Source organism: Scheffersomyces xylosifermentans (assembly GCF_036884685.1).
Source record: "Scheffersomyces xylosifermentans strain CBS 12540 chromosome Unknown RJT20scaffold_3, whole genome shotgun sequence".
Classification (NCBI taxonomy): domain Eukaryota; kingdom Fungi; phylum Ascomycota; class Pichiomycetes; order Serinales; family Debaryomycetaceae; genus Scheffersomyces; species Scheffersomyces xylosifermentans.
The window spans coordinates 145,454-163,994 of NW_027042941.1; the positions used below are offsets into that span (position 1 = coordinate 145,454).

Sequence of the window (18,541 nt, forward strand, 5' to 3'; positions counted from 1 at the left end):
TAAGCTGACATTTTATTGAGATTGGATGTTGCGATATTGCTGGTTTTTTGGAGTTTGGCGGTGGAGTAGGCGCTACCATGATATATGAGTCGTTAGCTTGTTTGAGATGTATGTATGACCAGTGGGGTAAGCGTAGAGAGATGTTGATGAGTGTTGAGTACTATTAAGAGATTAGTATGGGAGGAATGATGTCTTTTTTTTGTGGAATACAGCTCCTCCAAGGTTCTGTGAAGTCAACTTAGAACTTTGGACTTCCTATCACTACATCAACAAGTGAAGTAATCTTAGTACCATTGACTTCCAATGCACTATATCAACATAATCCATACCATCATTAGCTGCAAAATGAGATTATCTCACCCATAGCAACCGACACCGAGCCTATCAACTGAATTATTCTGGTTACCGCACGACCTCGGCGAAAGTTACCTATTTTTCCGGATCCGGAACCACTGCGTTTATATAGCGACATTGGCGACACCAGAGCGACATTGCCCTACTATAACATCAATCTCCATTTGGCCACCAAGAAATCCTTTAGCAGCAACTGTAACAAGGCCAATAACTTTCAAAATGCTCCGTTTGTTAGTCACTTCTGCTCCCCATGTTACCAGGCAGGTTGGCATCTGTTCTGGTTACTTGAATGCTGCTCCCCGTATTTTAACATCCTCTTTTAATCGCAGGGCTTTCTCTACTTCTTTCACAACCAAAATTTTCAACAGAGGTAACAAGCCAGGGGAGTTCTCCGAGGAACAAGCTGCTAGAGTGAAACAGTTCGCCGAGACATTAAAGAATAACCCAGAGTTGTCGCAGCTTTTGGACGGCTTTCAGACATTGTTAGTCAACAAAGGTATCCAAACTGCTGGAAAACCACCTTCCTTAACACAGATGATGAAGATGCTTACTGATAAAGACATCAGAGACCACTTGACCAAGTTAAAGGATTGTTTGGAAAAATCAAACATACAGATTAACCAGCAAGATTTGAATGCATTAACCGATTACTATCTTTCTCAAAAGAAAAAGGAAATCCAGTAGTTCATTGGGGAGACATTGAGCTTTGCATTACGGTAAAGATGAATACTTGTACATAGATTCGTTAATATCATAAAATAGACATCAATATCATAGAATAGCTGTTGAACTCAATATGTTGCTGTAGTAACTTCACTCCATTTGCAGCTGAATTTCAAAAAAAGGCGATACCTTTGAGTAGGTGACAGCCGCTTATACAATCTGTGTCAAGTAGTCATATGCTTGAAATACTCCATCCAATAATATGCATTAACAATAAATTAATTATATACAACAAGTCTTCAACAATAAGCTTGATGTTGTCTATTTCTTTTTGGCAAAACTGGCCGAAATTATAGCAGCCTCTTCAACACCTCTAGCAATACCAGCCCTGACTCCAGCATCTTCCATCTTCAACAAACCACCAATGGTAGTACCACCTGGTGTACAAACCATACTCTTTAAAGCAGCAGGATGGTCGCCAGTTTCAAGAACCATTCTGGCAGTTCCCTCCATGACTTTGGCAGCAGATAATTTGGCGACTTCGAATGGTAATCCCATTCTGACACCACCGTCGATCAACGACTCCATCATCAACAAACAGAAAGCTGGACCCGATCCGATCAACGAAGTGGCAGCATCCATGTTTTTCTCAGGAATCTTGAAGGCTTCACCGACCGTTCCGATTAATTTCAATACCAACTCGTCGTATTCGGCTTCTGCCTCCTTGGAGAACGAAATGGCTGCTGTTCCACAACCAAATCTGGCTGGAGTGTTGGTCATAACCTTAGCGACATAGGGTGTGAAAATTGTCAACTCTTCGATGGTAACACCGGCTAACAACGAAATAAGCAACTGTTTGCCATTCAATGACTCCTTGACCTCATCATAGATAGTCTGGTACATGAATGGCTTACAAGCTAAGAGGATGATGTCGGCTTCTGCAACGGCCTTTCTGTTACCTTCCAAGGTGAAAGAGTGCTCTACGATATCGCTTTTCAATGCAGAAAGCGCAAGACCAGCTGCAGCCTCGGAGGTATTACAAGCGTAGATTTTGGCTGGGTAAGGGTCGAACTTGGCCTTGAGAATGGCAGAAGATACGGCTGTTCCCATGACTCCGCATCCCAAAACAGTGATAGTATAGTCTTTCAAAGCCATTGTTATATTTTAAAATCTAGATTTTTCTGTGTATAAAAGAATTCAGAGTAAACCTCGGCTCGTTTCCAATGTCTTGCTTGATTTCAATGGTTTTTGCAGCCTTTGTTGAATCCATATATGTGGTCAGATCTATGACTCTGGGGTTCCTTATATAAATTTTTCAGTCTGTCCAAGGTCGCTAGCGAGTTCCGTTTTGGGTGTGGTGGTTATGTGAAGGAGTATTCGATTAGTCACTGTCATTGCTGATTTGGGGATGTGAGAGAGAGAGAGGAGTGTGTGTGTGTGTGCGACCAGACCAGTTGATGGAAAGTGGGGAGTGCTTTGGTGGGATGCTAGAAAGATAGTATGGAGTGACTCTTAGCGAGATAGATGGTGATGGCAATTTTTTTAGAAGATTGTAGTTGTAGTTTAGTAGTAACATGGTGACTATACAGTGATATAGAAACTCAAAATTGGGAGAATAATTAAATTAGAGAATTCTTCTAATTAGAGTTCTTCTAATTTGGTGTTTCTTCTATATATTTTCGCATGAATTCAATGTGATTGTCATTTCTTGCAATTAATGTAACATATTTGCTAAATTATCTTCAATTTGGATAGTTTACTACACTTCGCAACGAGATTAATAGAATTTACTTAATATGTTTAATATTTAGAAATAATAGCTAGTAAGAGAAAGATGTGCTGGCTGGAAATTATACAAAAATTCTCCTGATTATACCCACTTTTTGAACAAATACAGCGATTTCTTTACCAACTCGACCCAACTCAATACAAAGTATATCCATCTAATCCGAATTAGGGCCAGATGCTCCACTTAATTCTCCAAAAATAAACACTACCAACCTCAATCCTATCTACCTATATAAAAAATCAGGTTATATTGAAAAAACACCCGTGCCGCAACATGGATCCCATCTCTTCCATTCGGATCCTATTCCGAGCCGAGTTGATAGCATCGTTGGCATACTTTAGCAATTTTAACTTTTGTTCATAAAAAAATGGTACGACGTTATTTTCGACAACCACCCTCTAATGAACTACACATTTTTTCATTTAACTCCCATTACAACTACACACCCACTATTTTTCTCCGCTTTTCGGTTCTTGAACGTATAAAAGAATAATGAACATCATCTCTCCCGGTCTTTTCATCCGTCTCTCTTACACACACAGAGACACACACACACTTTCTCTCACTCCCACGCTATAACAACTCCGACATCCAAGCCCTCTACCCATCTACTATCTACCACCTACTCTCTCTACACCTACTGGCCTGCTCCCCACCTCTTCCTCTCTTTTGGGACTTTCCTCCCTCAAATCGTCCCTTTTCCGCTTTCGGAAGTCTAAGTATATCACGTGATGATGCATTCCTCGGATCTCTCACACCTGTAATTTCACCAATTCGTTAAACCTTTTCTAATGAGAATTGTAAAACCGTTCAACTTTCTTGAATAACTCCGTGCAACATTGTCTTTCACCCAGAAGTCTTGTTCATAGTCACAGGATTTGACTCAAATAAGTTCGTAAGTTGCACCGGAACTCAATTACTCCAAGGTACACTTGGAAATCAACCCTCAACTCGTAGCTACCTACACCCTTTTGCTGTCTTCTTGTACAGGCTGAATTAGCTCTTTTAGAGTGAGAATCGCAGTTGGAACCGTACGGAGTGACATCGGCTTTTACTGGAGTTTGACGATTTCGTACACCCAGATAGCCGAAAGACGCTGATATTGGTACGAAGTTTGTCGCTTACGTCTGGAGATTCAGAATATCTACATCAATTGCTAGGTGCTCATAGTAAAATTTCGGATTAAATCTTGAAATACATTGCTGATTTTTCGAAAAATTCATTTCTTTGACAAAAGCCAAAATGTTCGATAAAAGCTTGCTAACACCCTGTCCGGTGCTTCATCCGACAGAGGAGGAGTTTGATGATCCTATTTCATACCTCTCGCGTGAAGATATAGCTGCTTTGGGCGCAGAATACGGAATTGTCAAGATTGTACCTCCTGAGAACTGGCAACCACAATTCCTGATTTCTCCGGAGTTCAAGTTTCATACAAGATTGCAAAAATTGAGCGACTTGGGTTTAGCAACAAGATCTCGAAATTTCTTCCGAGATAACATCAACAGATTCCTCAAGATGCGAAGAAAGAGGACGCTCAAATTGTTCTTCAGAGCAAACGTCAGTCTTAATACTACTAAAAGAGTCAAAGTTTACTACTATGATCTCTTCGTAGCAGTAGATAAATTAGGCGGCTTTGATAATATGAACAAGGAGAAGTGGGCATCTGTGAATCAATCATTTGGTATCTCCCCACAATCGACACAGCTCGAGAGTGAATACGATGCGAACGTTCGCTCATATGCTAATTATATCAACCAGAACAATTCAAACTACCAATTTCCTGAGAGCGACCTGGAGGACGATTATGATAATTGCTTGGTGTGTGGAAAACACGATAGGCCCTCAAGGACTTTACTCTGTGATAACTGCGACAACCCCTTTCATATGGACTGCCTTCCAATACCGTTGAAGACAATACCGTCTACCAATTGGTACTGCGATAAATGTCTTATAGGTACCGGTGAATATGGGTTTGAGGAAGAGGTAGATGTGAAGTACAGTATTCGACAATTCTATCAACTTTGTCAGGACTTTGAACACAAATTTGTCAAAAAGTATAACAACGATGAACCACTTACAGTCGATATAATAGAGAAGAAGTTCTGGGAATTCGTAGAGGCGCAGAAATCTGACTTGGAGGTGAAATATGGTGCTGACATACACAATTTGAAACCAGGAGAAATCAGTGGGTTTCCCATGTTGAACACTCCAGGAATAAATGCAAATGACCCCACGACACAGTATTACATAAATCACCCCTTCAATCTCACAAAACTTCCTTTCGCAAAGGGCTCTTTACTCAACTATATCAACACGTCCATATCAGGTATGACTGTTCCCTGGATCTACATTGGTTCTTTGTTGTCTACATTCTGCTGGCATGTTGAAGATCACTATACGTTGTCTGCAAATTATTGCCACTTTGGGGCTACAAAGAAGTGGTACGGAATCCCCTCATCACAAGCTCAGCAATTTGAAGACTTGATGAAAGACTCAGCACCTGATTTATTTAAACGGCAGCCTGATTTATTGCACCAGTTGGTAACTTTATTATCTCCAATGAAACTAATCGAAAATGGTATACGATGTGTCTACGCTGATCAGAATCCCAACGAATTTGTAATAACCTATCCCAAAGTATACCATTCGGGCTTTAACTCTGGGTTTAACTTCAATGAGGCTGTGAACTTTACCATGAATTGTTGGCTCGAGTATGGTGAAAGATCCATTAATGACTACAAATTGATTGGAAAAGAAAACGTTTTCAATCATTTCCAATTAATAGAGAATATACTAAAGAGCTTTAACAAACAAAGAGGAAGTATAAACTCAACACAAATAGATCTAGTCAAGAGAAGTTTGGAATGTTTTGAAAGATTTGTTTCTCAACAGAACGACTTCCTTTCAACACTTGACAAGTCAAAGTTCAAGCAGGAATATAAACCTAAGAAATACAAGCCTAGAAAGTTCGAGGATGAGCAAGTTGGTGCTTTTGACGAGTCGGAAGCAAAGAATGAAGAAGAGGAAGATTTGTGTGACGTCTGTAAGACCCATTTATCCTACCAATATTGCGTCATTAATAACAAAACTCACAGATTTCAAGTTGAAGAGCCCTCTACACCGCCCCCAGATATTCCATTGGTAGAGAAGCCGAGAGTTATCGAGCACCTGATAACAGTAAAGCAAGAACCAATAAAGAGAATCACAATTCAACAATTACTCACCCCTGACTCGTCTCCATATGACACTCAGCCATACTCAGAAGCACGTGTAAACCTTGATCAGATGGCCAACTTAGAATCTTCGAAAAAGATGGCACAATTAAGTGAAAGCAAGGATTCCCAGAATGAGGAGGTTGACTCGGACGAAGAAGCGGACGAGAAGGCTAAGAATTGCATGATGGCACAGTATGACCAGTTGATCTCTGCTGCAAAGAGGTCGGCGTCCGCAGAGGTCCAGGAAAACAAAGGAGAGGGAGACCGAAAGAGACGTAAGTCAAGACGATTACAGGAATTGCCGGAGAAGGCTGCCGTAAAAGAAGAACCGGAGGACTTTCCTAGGGTGCCAACCACCAAGCACAGAAGTCAGAAAATGACTGGAAAGATGACAGCTGTACAGCACAAATCACACATGAAGCAATTGAATGAAAAGAGTGCCATCAGATTGTGTTTGCAATGTTGTCTCAAAAACTATGGAACACTGTGTAATGGGATTCCCGAAGGATCTATTCTCTTATTCGAGGCCTATCCATCTCAATTAAAAGAAATAATAAAGGCTACAAAGAGAAATCTTAGTGAGTTGTCATTGTAATCGACTTTGTTTTTATTGGATATATGTTGAAATAAATGATCTATATTCTTCAATTTCAATAGTAACCATATGGGTACTCCAGGGACTCCAAACATACTATCTGATTAAGTAAGAATCGTCCCTTTAACCATACTGTAGTTAGTTCTTTTGCAACAACTATTCAAGCAATGCTAATCAGTATTCAACTTCAAACTGTACACATAAAACTCCAGATATCTTGGCAACGGAGTACTTCCTGAAAGATGCCAACTATTAGAACGTGTCAGAGTTATCTCTTCACTACTGACATTATTTGCCTAGGAAAAGAAATCCTCTACTCCCAAAAATCTTACAAACCACATAAAGAACCCCATTGCTCCAATAATAATGACTCCAATGAGAATGCAAAAGAAGCTAAAGCCCAATATGAACACAACCAAATTGAGCAATTGACGTAAGCTTTTTTCATTGGCCCCTGGTGTATCCCTTTTCCCACTGTTCACCTCAATATCATTCGAATATGGCTTATAATCTAGCACTTCCCTTAACTCCTTCTTTGCAACCTCCATCGAGATTTCAAGTGCTTGGACCTTAAGTTTTAATAGCTCAATAATCTCTGCCTCTCTAGAAGGACCTTCCCATCTGGAATATTCATTGCTCTCCTCTTGGTCTACAAGCGGAGTCCGTTCCACTAATTTTATATCACTTATATCGTCCATTCTGCCACTAACTTTACGAATAACTGCACTACTACTATTACTATTACTATTATTTTTTTCATACGGCTCTAATTATACCCCTTAATTCCATGATAATCTCCTGCACAATGAATATCGATATACCTACACCATAGTACTCTAGTCCCTAGTGGAGGGAAGCTTTGGTATCTATGTTGTACCCGGTTGGAGTAGTCTATCGATACCCCCCATAATGTTCCTTTCGCAATCTAAGCCTCGGTTTGGTTGACTTTTCTGAGTTTATATCATTGAAGCCATGCATATACTATTGTAGTGTGCATAACTATGTTGATGATAGGGTAGCTTTTATGTGGGGGAGGGAAGTACATCCATCTTGTTAAGTTAATTTGTAGAAGCTATAAACCACGAAGCATTATCTGCTACCAATCGCACAAGTAATTGGTTCCTTTCTCTGCGGAATTCTCCAAAAGCACAAGGAAGGAGTTTCCACTAGCTATCTAGTTAATTACATAGATTCTAAATGCCCATGTTTAAATTTAATAGGTCTTGAATTCGGAGAGCCCACCGGAAAATCATCAAAAAGAAAGGCATTCCAAAAACTATAAAGAGTACTAGCATCAAAATCAACCCAAGGAAACTAATAAAGACGTCCATTAGAGGCAGATTCCTCTCTGGTTTCTTAACCGTTTTATTAGGATTCTCTGGGGTACCTTCTCCTGAGATTGCAAGCTTCGGGTTATCAGCTGCTTCCTTACCTTTTTCTTCTGCCTTCTCTTGTACTCCTCCTATTGATAACACGAGCGTATGGATATCAGCTCTCATTTGTTGAACAGCCTCTTCAATCGACTTTAATTGTCGCAAGATTTCTTCGTCTTCCGTTTTCTCTCCTGATTCGACTTGATTCTTTTTGTCATCCATTGTGTGTGAAATGTAGTATGAGTCTCTTTATTGATTGGACTCGAAAGAAATCACATCAATTTGGTCACTATAGACATTATCCTCCAATCGTCACCTTTTGAATATCTTCTTACGTCCTGTATATGTCATCAGTTAATCTAGGGAGTTTGTAGTCATATGAAATTGTTGGGTTGCATGGACCAAATGGTTCAAGATAACAGTTGTGGGTGGTTATAGAAAAGAGTTATAAAGATAAGGGGAGGTCTATTCATTTAATAAAACTGGGGAGTCAAATATACAAAAAAATGTAGTTAATTATATTCTATATCTAGCGAGAGAGCTGACCAATATGTAGCTATGATTGTAACGAAAGCCTTTCGGTACATATCGATGTGCCATTTTAAGATTCTTCGAGCCATACAGATTAATCCACTAGTTGGACTTCATATCCTAAATAACGATCAAATGGAGTGATACAGCGTTTTGCCACACGGCATGGGACGTGGAGCAGAAGACATTAGTCTGTTTCTGTGTCCTTGGATTGTAGACTATCAATTAAATAGTTACAATGAGTCCTAGCTGCCATTGCTTGTCGAGTAATCAAAATATATTAAGTAATGAAAAATGACAGTAAATAAATGAAGTATGAATCTCATCTACTACCAAAGTATACTCCTGCTACAACAGGTATTACGAAAAGTAGTTTAAGAGCCAACAAAACGGTACATTAGACCTCATTCTCCTGGAGCTATAATTCTGATACCCAATTTCCTCACCTTTGCTCTGACTATTAACGTAACTTAACCGACCTTCAATGGCTTCCGCTGATTTTGCAAGAGCTTGGATATCAGCTCTCATTCGATGAATAGCCACCTCGACTTGTTGTATTTGTCATATTATGTTGGCGTCTCTTTCCTCCGACATCTTAAGGATTTCCTTGGACTCCAAGATTTCCTTTTCGCTATGGTCCATTGTGTATAATTGGGATCTGTAGAACTGCTTGTAGAATGGACACAACCAACTTCAAACTTCCTTCTCCGTTGTCTTCTCCCTTCTTTCTGATGACCAAACCTCCAGAAGTAGTACAGTACTGGTCAATACAAATTCAAGTAGTGTTCAAGTCTTTCAGACAACTGGATCGCCTTTTTCCCCAATGGAGGCATAATTACTAACAAAAAACAACCCCCCCCAATTAAAAAAAGAAGCATTAATGAAACTCCTATAGCAAGCCCCGCAATGTTGACATCGCTCTCGTCGCCTTTCTTCGAGCCCTCGTTAACACTATTTTTTGTCATTACAAGTTTCAGGATGTCAGCCTTAATTTGTTGAATGTCCTCTTGAATTGACTCTAATTGTCGTGTGATGTTAGCGTCACTTCCCCCCACTGAAGAAGTCTCCCTTGATTCCTTTTGCTTCTTTTCGTCTTGGTCCATTGTCTGTGTGTTTATGTATAGTAGTATCTCTACGAATAGCTTTATAGACTGTGAATACAGTAAAAATTTCAAACTAACCACTACTTGTGTTGCCCATCCAAATCCCCTCTGTTGCTAATCCGGATGGACTAATATCTATGGAATGGCTTAGGGTGACCTGCCGGACATAGAACAGACATGCCTCACGGATAGAGCACAGGACAATGGACTATTCATGGACTCTGTGAATGGATAATCCTTTCAGTGCTTATTGATTGAATTCATGGAGGATCTTAATCTAGAGATATTACATTTAAAAAGTGTAGGATATATCGTCTATTGTAAAGGTTATACAATGGCGGAATGTTCAGTAACTCTAAGTAATGACAGTATTAATTTAATTGTTCGAAGTAAATAGTCCAAGGGCTAAGTCTTCTACCCCATAAAAGCAAACCCATCCACATAACAGAGATATTCTATTGGGGTGGAGTTCTTTAGGGGGTCCACGAAACATTTGAAAATTTACTAACTAGTGATGTATTGGAGTCTCCTCCGTAATATAGTGAGTGCAAGAACACGATTATGAACTCTTCTACTTCACGCAAATAGTGACCCCGCCAATATTCAGCCATCGTGGAAGTGCCCTACGTTTATTCTTAAGGAGTGGATAATTTGCTGGCCCTGTAAAAAGGAGAAGTCTCCTTAACGACTGCTTCCACTATTCGTGGCCCAGTCATTTTCCTTCCACTGCCGAACTTGCTTAGTGACCCATGCCATATGCTTCTCTCTGTAGTACTTCCACACAATCGCTATTGTCGGTATGCCAAAATCGACTAAGAATATTATCGAAACAGCAACTGCAACCATTGAAAGCACGATAAAGAAGGCAACGAATATCCCATTATTTTTGATAGGTTCTTTTACGTGGACTTGGCTCTTTTCGGTCACGCTCTCTAAGTCATCTGTATACTTCGTATCGACACTATCCTCAGTATCGTTTTTCTTCGTCTTCTTGCTAGGATCAGCTAGCTTATTATCTTTTACTGATGCTGCCAAGGACTGAATTGCAACCCTCATTTCTTGAAGTTCCTGTTTAATGGATTGTAACTCTCCTTCAACGTAATTTGCACTTACCATACTATACAAACTTCCTCTAATGCAAATATTCTATTGGCTGTTCTATATATTCTTAAAAGCGGTGCTGCTTGGAATCTAATGCCTCCTAATATTTTCAAACATAATTAATGGGCAAGTCATATACAGGTGCCATATATTGAACTACCAGTATCTACCTGTTATTCTTTTAGAGAATTGGAACGATGAAGACATGCGAGTGATCAATGGCTCATTTTAAGCCAATTCTTTTGGAATCCGAAGCCGTGTTCGGACCTTTTACCATCTGCTTCTACTATTTTCCGTCTGTAACTAGTATTCGAGAGGTCTTCCTCTTTCAATATCAATCATATGCCACGAGCGCTTTAGATACTACACATAAACTAGTGCGAGGGGTTCACTACATTCACGGTCTCCATACTCCTGTACGAGTTGTCAAGATCAAGTAACTACTCAACTACTTTATTTCTTCCCAAAATCCAATGGGGTCGGGAGTCTAAGGCTTTCTTATGTTTCAAAAGAGCAAAAAATTTAAGTGAACTAGTGCACTATCATAGAATTGGCTTTAGATAAAAAAAAATAAACCGTTTGGGCGCTTTATCAGGAAGTATTTTGTAGCAATATTTTCTTGATTATGGGAACCTTCAAAAAAATGTAGTTGCACAATTGATTTTATAAATTTGACACGGTATCTATCATGTATGCAATTAGTCCCAAAGTCAAGGTTGTAATCGAAGTCAACTCTTGTAAAAACTCATATCACTTCACACACATTTCCAGGGATTCCATGGAACACTGACCGCTATATCACTGCCGTACTGCCCAGATAAGGATGTGGCGTTGATTCCCATGCCATTCTCGCAAGAGGCCCAACCGCTTCGGCCCGCAAAAGGTACATTTATGAATAGGTAAAGAACAGGTGGCCAATACTCTCACTATTGGTCACCCCATGTCTGGAACTTTAAATTAGAAGCTTCTTTAACAGGAGCGCAATCGGCTATTCAACTGTGCATATAGCCGAACTTGGAATCCATATCACCTTATCGCGTGGCTTTGCCAAACTCTTGAGGAAATAGAAGTGAAAATACGAGTCACGACTCTATGGAACTTCGATGACCTGCATGAAAGTATAGTACCTAGCAATAAAGTTACATTGGAGATTAATGCAAGTCGGTGATGTGCTCAATTGTGAGTCTTATGACTGGCACTTGCGCGTCCACATTCTCGTGTGGCTGCTATGTGAGGAAAAACCTATTTCCAGTAGAGTGAAATGGTTCGTGTTAACAGCATTTGCAGCCGAGCCTACCGCTCGGTGAATCGCTAATTGTCTGTTCCACTGCAAGAAAGGTTGCATTTAAGAACTCTACTACCTAAAAGTGTAAAATCCTTAAATATCATCCTGACCGCAAAGTCGCTACAGAATTCTAGTTGTAGTTGGCCAAGTTTAAGTCTAATCAAATTCTCACAATCATGATTTCTTTGGCTGACGTAAGTTCACTGTTTGTATATAGAGCCTCCTACTACAAATACTAATTCGTCATATTTAGTCTTTTACGTTTCTTGACAATCCTTCCATTAACTGGAAGTACGTTGCTGTTCTGTTCACAGTGGGCAAGTACCTTTTCGACAACTACATAGAGTACCGTCAATACCAGATCCTCAATAAACCATCTCCTCCTGCCAGTTTGAAAAGTGAAGTTACTCAAGAAACGTATGACAAATCTCGTTCTTACTCTAAGGATACAAGTAAGTATACATTTTTCTATAGAACATTCTCTCTTTTGAAGAATCTTGTTTTCGTGAGGTATGACTTGTTGTCAGTTATTTGGAACTTCAGTGGTCGTCTACTAGTAAAGTCAGCTCCCTTTTTGCCAGGTTTCATGGGAGGGGTTATAACTCAATCAATCTTTTTCTACGCGGCTACTGACATCATCTCAACCGTATTATCTTTGCCTTTTTCATACTACCGGATTTTTGTTTTGGAGCAAAAATTTGACTTCAATAAGTCGACTGTGGGCTTGTGGATCTCTGATTATTTCAAATGGCAAGCCGTTAAATTAATCCTTTTCTCTCCTTTCATCGCTGGGTTTTTGAAACTTATAGACCATTTCGGCGATTCTTTTATCGTGTATTGTATGGTATTTTATGCGATTGCTCAGCTCGCTATATATACTATCGTGCCAAATGTGATTTCGCCATTATTCAATAAGCACAAGCCATTGGAAGAGGGAAAGTTGAAGACAGCTATTGAGGATTTAGCAAAAACGCATAACTTCCCATTGGACAAATTGTTTGTAATCGACGGCTCAACGAGATCTTCCCATTCTAATGCATACTTTGTTGGTTTGCCGTGGAGTAAGAGGATTGTTTTGTATGATACATTGATCGACCAACACACGATCGAGGAAATTGTTGCTGTTTTGGCTCATGAGATTGGTCACTGGAAAGGGAATCATATTATCAAATCGATTATTAGTGGCCAGCCACAGATATTTTTGTTATGTTCCCTGTTTTCCGTTTTCATCCATAACAAATCGCTTTTTACATCATTTGGCTTCGTAGGTGAGCAACCAGTTATTATTGGATACTGGCTTTTCGACGAAATTTACACTCCTGTGACATTTGCTACGCAATTCTGGGAAACGCTAATATCTAGAAAGCATGAATATGAAGCAGATGCCTATGCTAAGAACAATGGATACGCCGAAGAATTGGGCACGGCCCTAATTAAATTGTCGAGCGAAAACTTGCTGTCTACGGATACAGACTGGTTGTACTCATCGTATCATCATTCTCACCCAACTTTTGGCAGAAAGGTTGACAGCTTTGGGCTACATTTCCAAGGGCAAGGTCTCTAAAGACATTAAGGAAGTGAAGGAGGACAACTTAAAGTAAAACTTACAGTATACGCTGGTGTATTTCTTTATATATTGTTTATTTATGAATAGTTAGAGGATTGCTATTAAACGTGTTACCATTGATGGCATCAATCGAGCTTCTTAGTAGCGGTCAGCTATTAGCCGATTGTTATCTGCTGGCTTCTTGACTGAAGGAATATGACGTTTCTTGTACTTGCAACAATCAGTTGCATACTGCAGGTGTATCATGCAACATCGGATGCATTGATTTGTCCTCAACCGAAACGGCTTAAGCGGGCAGAAGCCTCGTTTATACTGTAGCTGATAACAGCATGATTAGAAGAACCTGCCACTCACACGGCTCTAAATTTATCTACACCACTACAAGCCTTCTTGTCTTTTAGGTGAATATTCTCGGCCCAAAGACTACTAAGGGGAACGCCCTATCATAAGTCGATATTACATATATACTTGTCTGACTTCACTTCAGACAATTCACTTGCGCTTTGTCTTCTCACAGCACTCACAAAATGATTTCATTAGCAGATGTATGTAGTAATAGCTCAAACTTTTGACTTTGTGATCTTGTCACTAACTGTTAGTCTTTTGCATTTCTCGACAACCCTTCCATTAACTGGAAATATGTCACGGTTCTGTTTGCTGTTGGCAAGTACCTTTTCGAAAACTACTTGGAGTATCGCCAAAAGCATGTCCTTAGAAGACCTTCTCCCCCGGCTTGCTTGAAGTCAGCGATAACTCAGGAGACATTCGAAAAGGCTCAAGCTTACTCCAAGGATAAAGGGAAGTACAAATTTTTCTCTGATACGTACTCACTTTTGCAAAACCTAGTCTTTGTCAAGTATGACTTGTTGTCAGTTATTTGGAGCTTCAGTGGTCGTCTACTAGCAAAGTCAGCACCCTATTTGCCAAATTTCATGGGAGGGGTTATAACTCAATCGATCTTTTTCTACGCGACTTATGATGTAATCTCTACAATATTGTCTATTCCATTGTCCTACTATTTCACTTTTGTGTTGGAAGAGAAACACGGTTTCAATAGATCAACATTAGGGTTATGGATCTCTGATACTATCACAAATCTTGCAATCAGCTTAGTATTACTGGTTCCATTCGCTGCTCTCTCCTTGCAAATTACGGATTATTTCGGCGATTCTTTCGTTGTTTATTGTATGATATTCTGCATGGTGTGGATGTGTGTGGTTATGACTGTTCTCCCAAGTATTGTTAGTCCCATATTCAACAAGTTCACTCCAATACAAGATGAAAAGTTGAAATTAGCTATTGAAGATTTGACAAAGAAGGTTGGCTTCCCATTGGATAAAATGTATATCGAAGACCAGTCAAAAAGAACTGGTCATTCTAATGTTTACATTACTGGTATGCCATGGAGTAAAAGGATTATCATAACCGACACCTTTATTGATTACTCCACTATAGATGAAATTGTTGCTGCCTTGGCACACGAGTTGGGACACTGGAAAATGAATCATGTGCCTAAAAGAATTATTTCCTATCAACCTCAATTTTTTGTGATGTTTACCTTATTTTCTGCTTTCATCCACAATAGATCGTTCTATTCATCGTTTGGCTTTGCTGATATACAACCAACAATCATTGGATTCTATCTATTCTATGATATTTATAGCCCTGTGAACTTGTTTATGCATTTCTTGAATAATTTATTATCTAGGCATCAGGAACTGGCAGCAGATTTGTATGCCAAGGACCTTGGATACGTTGAAAGTTTGTGCACATCTTTGATCAAAATTTCAAATGAAAATTTGTCCACTTTCGACGACGTCGACTGGTTATTCTCAGCTTATTATCGCTCTTACCCTACCATAGCTGAAAGATTAACAGCTTTAAACTATATTTCCGAAGGCAATGTCTCTGAAGAATCAAAATAAACACTGAAGTGTGGCTCTTTTGCAGAAAGCTTCTATGTGAAAAAATTATATAATTACTTTAATCTCAAACCATTAATTGAAAGCCATAGTTAAATTAAGTGTCCATGGAGTGAAGTATAAATGCTAAATAAAATGCTAACATGTGTTCTATAGCGCCTTCCGACTGCATCTGGTACGGACCGACCCCTTCTTAATACCTTCCTTAACATTGTTTTCTAAAATTTTCAAGCAATGGATGGTTTCGCTTCCACTCTTTTCTAGCTAATGAGTATGGTGTGAAACCTTGCACTTGCGCCTGTTATCTCTGGATGCTGATCGGCGTTATTTTGCAGCCGACGCTGCCGAATTAAGCGCGCTAAAGCCTCGTTTCTAACTGATAACTTTATAACTGAAGAACCTCTCGTAGGAACGGCTCTTATATGATGTAACTATACAGTACTATTACCGTGGTACTCCTTATTTATACCAGCTATCCGAATTAAGCGCGCTAGAGCCTCGTTTCTAACTGATAACTTTATAACTGAAGAACCTCTCGTAGGAACGGCTCTGATATGATGTAACTACAGCTATCACATATAATCTTTTGCAGGATTGTTATAAAACAATAGTTGTATCTCATAATGTCGAATAATAGTAGCATCTTGAGTATTCAACAATTAGCTCAAAATGATTTCATTGGCTGACGTGAGTATTAATAGAGAAGTCTTGATTCAATAGTGCTAACTTATTACATCTAGTCCTTTGCATTTCTCGATAACCCCTCTATTAATTGGAAGTATGTCACTGCACTGCTTGCTGTTGGAAAGTACCTTTTTGAGAGCTACGTGGAGTATCGCCAATATAAGCTTTACAAGAAACCCTTTCCACCACCTAGCTTAAAAGGCAAATTGACTCAAGAGACCTTCGACAAGTCTCAAGCTTATTCTACAGCCAAGTCTCAACTCAGCTTCGCCTCCCGAACATTACAGCTCTTGCAATCCCTAGCTTACATCAAATATGACTTTTTATCTGTCATTTGGAACCAGAGTGGCGCTATATTAGCGAAGACAACTTTCCTTTTCCCAGGATTTATTAGAGGAGTAATCAGCCAGTCTATAGTCTTCTTCGCAGCAACTCAAATTATTTCAACTGTCTTATCGGCTCCATCATCATACTATGAGAACTTTGCAGTAGAAGACAAATATGGTTTCAATAAAATGAGCGTAGCAACATGGATCTCTGACATTCTAAAGGAATTTACTATCAGTTTCTTACTCCAAGCTCCGTTCCTCGCATTATTCTTAAAGCTCATTGATTATTATGGGGACGCTTCGCTTGCTTGTGGGATGATCCTTGCAACATTTTTGCAGTGCTTAAATCTAACACTTTTACCAAGCGTTATCCTTCCATGGTTTTATACATTCACTCCTTTGAAAGATGGCAAGTTGAAGGAAGCTGTTGAGACTTTGGCAAAGAAGCATAAAGTACCATTGGAAGAAATTTTTGTTGTCGACACCTCATCAAGAACCGCCCATTCCAATGCCTACCTTATTGGTTTACCATGGAGCCAGAAAATTGTATTGTATGATAATTTGATTGAGACCTCCACAATCGACGAAATTGTTGCTATTTTGACCCACGAGATCGGTCATTGGAAATCTAATGATACTCTTAAGCTATTGGCTGCGTCAGAAGCTACCTTATTCATTATGTTCTCATTCTTTTCTGCTTTTATTTACAACAAATCATTGTACTCTTCGTTTGGTTTCAATAGGGAACATCCTACTATCATTGGATTTTTCCTCTTCTATGGTATCTATGGTGAGCTTCAACCGGTAATTACTTTTTTCATACATCTGGTAGCTCAAAATATTGAGTATAGGGCTGATTACTATGCCAAGCTGTATGGATACGGCCAAGTATTAGGTGAAGCATTGATTAAATTGGAGATTCAATCATTAACTGCCTTCCATAATGACTGGCTATACTCGGCCTATCGCCACTCTCATCCTACCTTGGTCCAGAGATTGGCATCTTTAGACTACGTTTCCGATCACAAAGTTCCTACGGATTCCAAAGAAATAAAGAAAGATTAGATTTTCGTCATTGCAAAGAATTCACCATCATTTTATAATAGATTTAATACGCTTTTCAATGTATGTTATAAACAATTCTGGTTATTGAAGCCGTATTGTGAATAGTAAATACTTGGTAGGTTTTTATAGTGGAAATATTTTGCACCCATGGCGCGTTTTGCATTTCTCAACTTGCATGTCTCAGCTCGTTAGTCATAAAGCACTGGGAAAGTTATAAATGGGCAAACCCCCAGCTATCACTACTTAAAAATATACCAACTGTTACTAGTTGAGATTTATGTCAGGTTCCTAGTGTCGATATAGGACAAAATTGGGCATGGCGGCAACAAACCTCTGTTGAAAAGTTTATGTTGATTACGTCAGCATTCATTTTGCAGCAAATCGTTGGAAGGTTCGAAGTTACAGAGAGGTTGGCACAAAGATATAAGCGGGGTCTTTGACTGAAACTTTCGATGCTTAGAAATATGCAAGAGGACATTGAAATTGAATAGGCTAATCTGGGAATACACAGCAGGAATACTTCGTCAAAGTCTTTAAGCGCATTCTTTAGTACCCCATATCACATGAATGTAAAGTGTTCAACGAGTTACATTCTTTGGAGATCGTTTTTCGATGTACTTTATTTAATCACTACTACGTATATTTAGCTCTCTCTCTCTCTCTCTCTCTCACAACTTACCTAATATAATCATACTTTTAGTAAGACTATCAAACATACAACAAACTATGCACCATTTCTTTCAACCGACTTCCACAACAACTATTCTCTTGATCACGTGCCATTCACTAAACACCACCACCTCAATGCATAACGTCTAAGCTCCGAATTAAACTGCTCACCGGTTCCCCCAGTCTCTGGTTTTTCTCCCACCCAATAGTGAATAGTCGCACTCTCACTTGTCCTTTCTCACTGTTTGTCATTTGTACCGAACCACTCAGTCACTCACTGTCCCTCACTCACTGTG

The 18,541-nt window shown here is 39.4% G+C and overlaps 10 protein-coding genes across 10 annotated transcripts; 5 read left to right on the top strand and 5 right to left on the bottom strand. All coding sequences in view use genetic code 12, as the record gives it.

Annotated features, from left to right (window-relative positions):
- Nucleotides 1–451: 451 nt before the first annotated feature.
- RJT20DRAFT_126656 (uncharacterized protein) lies at nucleotides 452–1,143 on the top strand. The gene has a single exon (XM_064916792.1). It carries the CDS (start codon nucleotides 574–576, stop codon nucleotides 1,036–1,038), a length of 465 nt encoding a protein of 154 aa, XP_064774716.1. The 5' UTR covers nucleotides 452–573; the 3' UTR covers nucleotides 1,039–1,143.
- Nucleotides 1,144–1,338: 195 nt separating this feature from the next.
- Nucleotides 1,339–2,172, bottom strand: PRO3 (pyrroline-5-carboxylate reductase; the record flags this gene model as incomplete). The annotated part of the gene is made up of 1 exon (XM_064921553.1): nucleotides 1,339–2,172. The coding sequence occupies one exon, from the start codon at nucleotides 2,170–2,172 to the stop codon at nucleotides 1,339–1,341; it is 834 nt and encodes a 277-aa protein (XP_064774717.1).
- Nucleotides 2,173–3,611: 1,439 nt separating this feature from the next.
- RJT20DRAFT_33313 (histone demethylase) lies at nucleotides 3,612–6,764 on the top strand. Its single transcript, XM_064919724.1, has one exon. It carries the CDS (start codon nucleotides 4,049–4,051, stop codon nucleotides 6,614–6,616), a length of 2,568 nt encoding a protein of 855 aa, XP_064774718.1. The 5' UTR covers nucleotides 3,612–4,048; the 3' UTR covers nucleotides 6,617–6,764.
- A 148-nt stretch (nucleotides 6,765–6,912) lies between these two features.
- On the bottom strand, nucleotides 6,913–7,314 carry RJT20DRAFT_1242 (uncharacterized protein; the record flags this gene model as incomplete). The annotated part of the gene is made up of 1 exon (XM_064916172.1): nucleotides 6,913–7,314. One exon carries the CDS (start codon nucleotides 7,312–7,314, stop codon nucleotides 6,913–6,915), a length of 402 nt encoding a protein of 133 aa, XP_064774719.1.
- A 495-nt stretch (nucleotides 7,315–7,809) lies between these two features.
- On the bottom strand, nucleotides 7,810–8,211 carry RJT20DRAFT_1243 (uncharacterized protein; the record flags this gene model as incomplete). Its single annotated transcript, XM_064916199.1, has 1 exon — nucleotides 7,810–8,211. The coding sequence occupies one exon, from the start codon at nucleotides 8,209–8,211 to the stop codon at nucleotides 7,810–7,812; it is 402 nt and encodes a 133-aa protein (XP_064774720.1).
- Nucleotides 8,212–9,081: 870 nt separating this feature from the next.
- RJT20DRAFT_1244 (uncharacterized protein) lies at nucleotides 9,082–9,623 on the bottom strand (the record flags this gene model as incomplete). The annotated part of the gene is made up of 3 exons (XM_064916232.1): nucleotides 9,082–9,178; nucleotides 9,213–9,280; nucleotides 9,408–9,623. 3 exons carry the CDS (start codon nucleotides 9,621–9,623, stop codon nucleotides 9,082–9,084), a joined length of 381 nt encoding a protein of 126 aa, XP_064774721.1.
- Nucleotides 9,624–10,304: 681 nt separating this feature from the next.
- On the bottom strand, nucleotides 10,305–10,739 carry RJT20DRAFT_133961 (uncharacterized protein; the record flags this gene model as incomplete). Its single annotated transcript, XM_064918262.1, has 1 exon — nucleotides 10,305–10,739. One exon carries the CDS (start codon nucleotides 10,737–10,739, stop codon nucleotides 10,305–10,307), a length of 435 nt encoding a protein of 144 aa, XP_064774722.1.
- Nucleotides 10,740–12,185: 1,446 nt separating this feature from the next.
- RJT20DRAFT_133962 (M48 family metallopeptidase) lies at nucleotides 12,186–13,573 on the top strand (the record flags this gene model as incomplete). Its single annotated transcript, XM_064918263.1, has 3 exons — nucleotides 12,186–12,203; nucleotides 12,263–12,461; nucleotides 12,537–13,573. 3 exons carry the CDS (start codon nucleotides 12,186–12,188, stop codon nucleotides 13,571–13,573), a joined length of 1,254 nt encoding a protein of 417 aa, XP_064774723.1.
- Nucleotides 13,574–14,418: 845 nt separating this feature from the next.
- On the top strand, nucleotides 14,419–15,632 carry RJT20DRAFT_126665 (M48 family metallopeptidase). Its single transcript, XM_064916793.1, has one exon. The coding sequence runs from the start codon at nucleotides 14,509–14,511 to the stop codon at nucleotides 15,499–15,501; it is 993 nt and encodes a 330-aa protein (XP_064774724.1). The 5' UTR covers nucleotides 14,419–14,508; the 3' UTR covers nucleotides 15,502–15,632.
- Nucleotides 15,633–16,167: 535 nt separating this feature from the next.
- Nucleotides 16,168–17,576, top strand: RJT20DRAFT_133964 (M48 family metallopeptidase; the record flags this gene model as incomplete). Its single annotated transcript, XM_064918264.1, has 2 exons — nucleotides 16,168–16,185; nucleotides 16,239–17,576. The coding sequence occupies 2 exons, from the start codon at nucleotides 16,168–16,170 to the stop codon at nucleotides 17,574–17,576; spliced, it is 1,356 nt and encodes a 451-aa protein (XP_064774725.1).
- Between the last annotated feature and the right edge of the window lie 965 nt (nucleotides 17,577–18,541).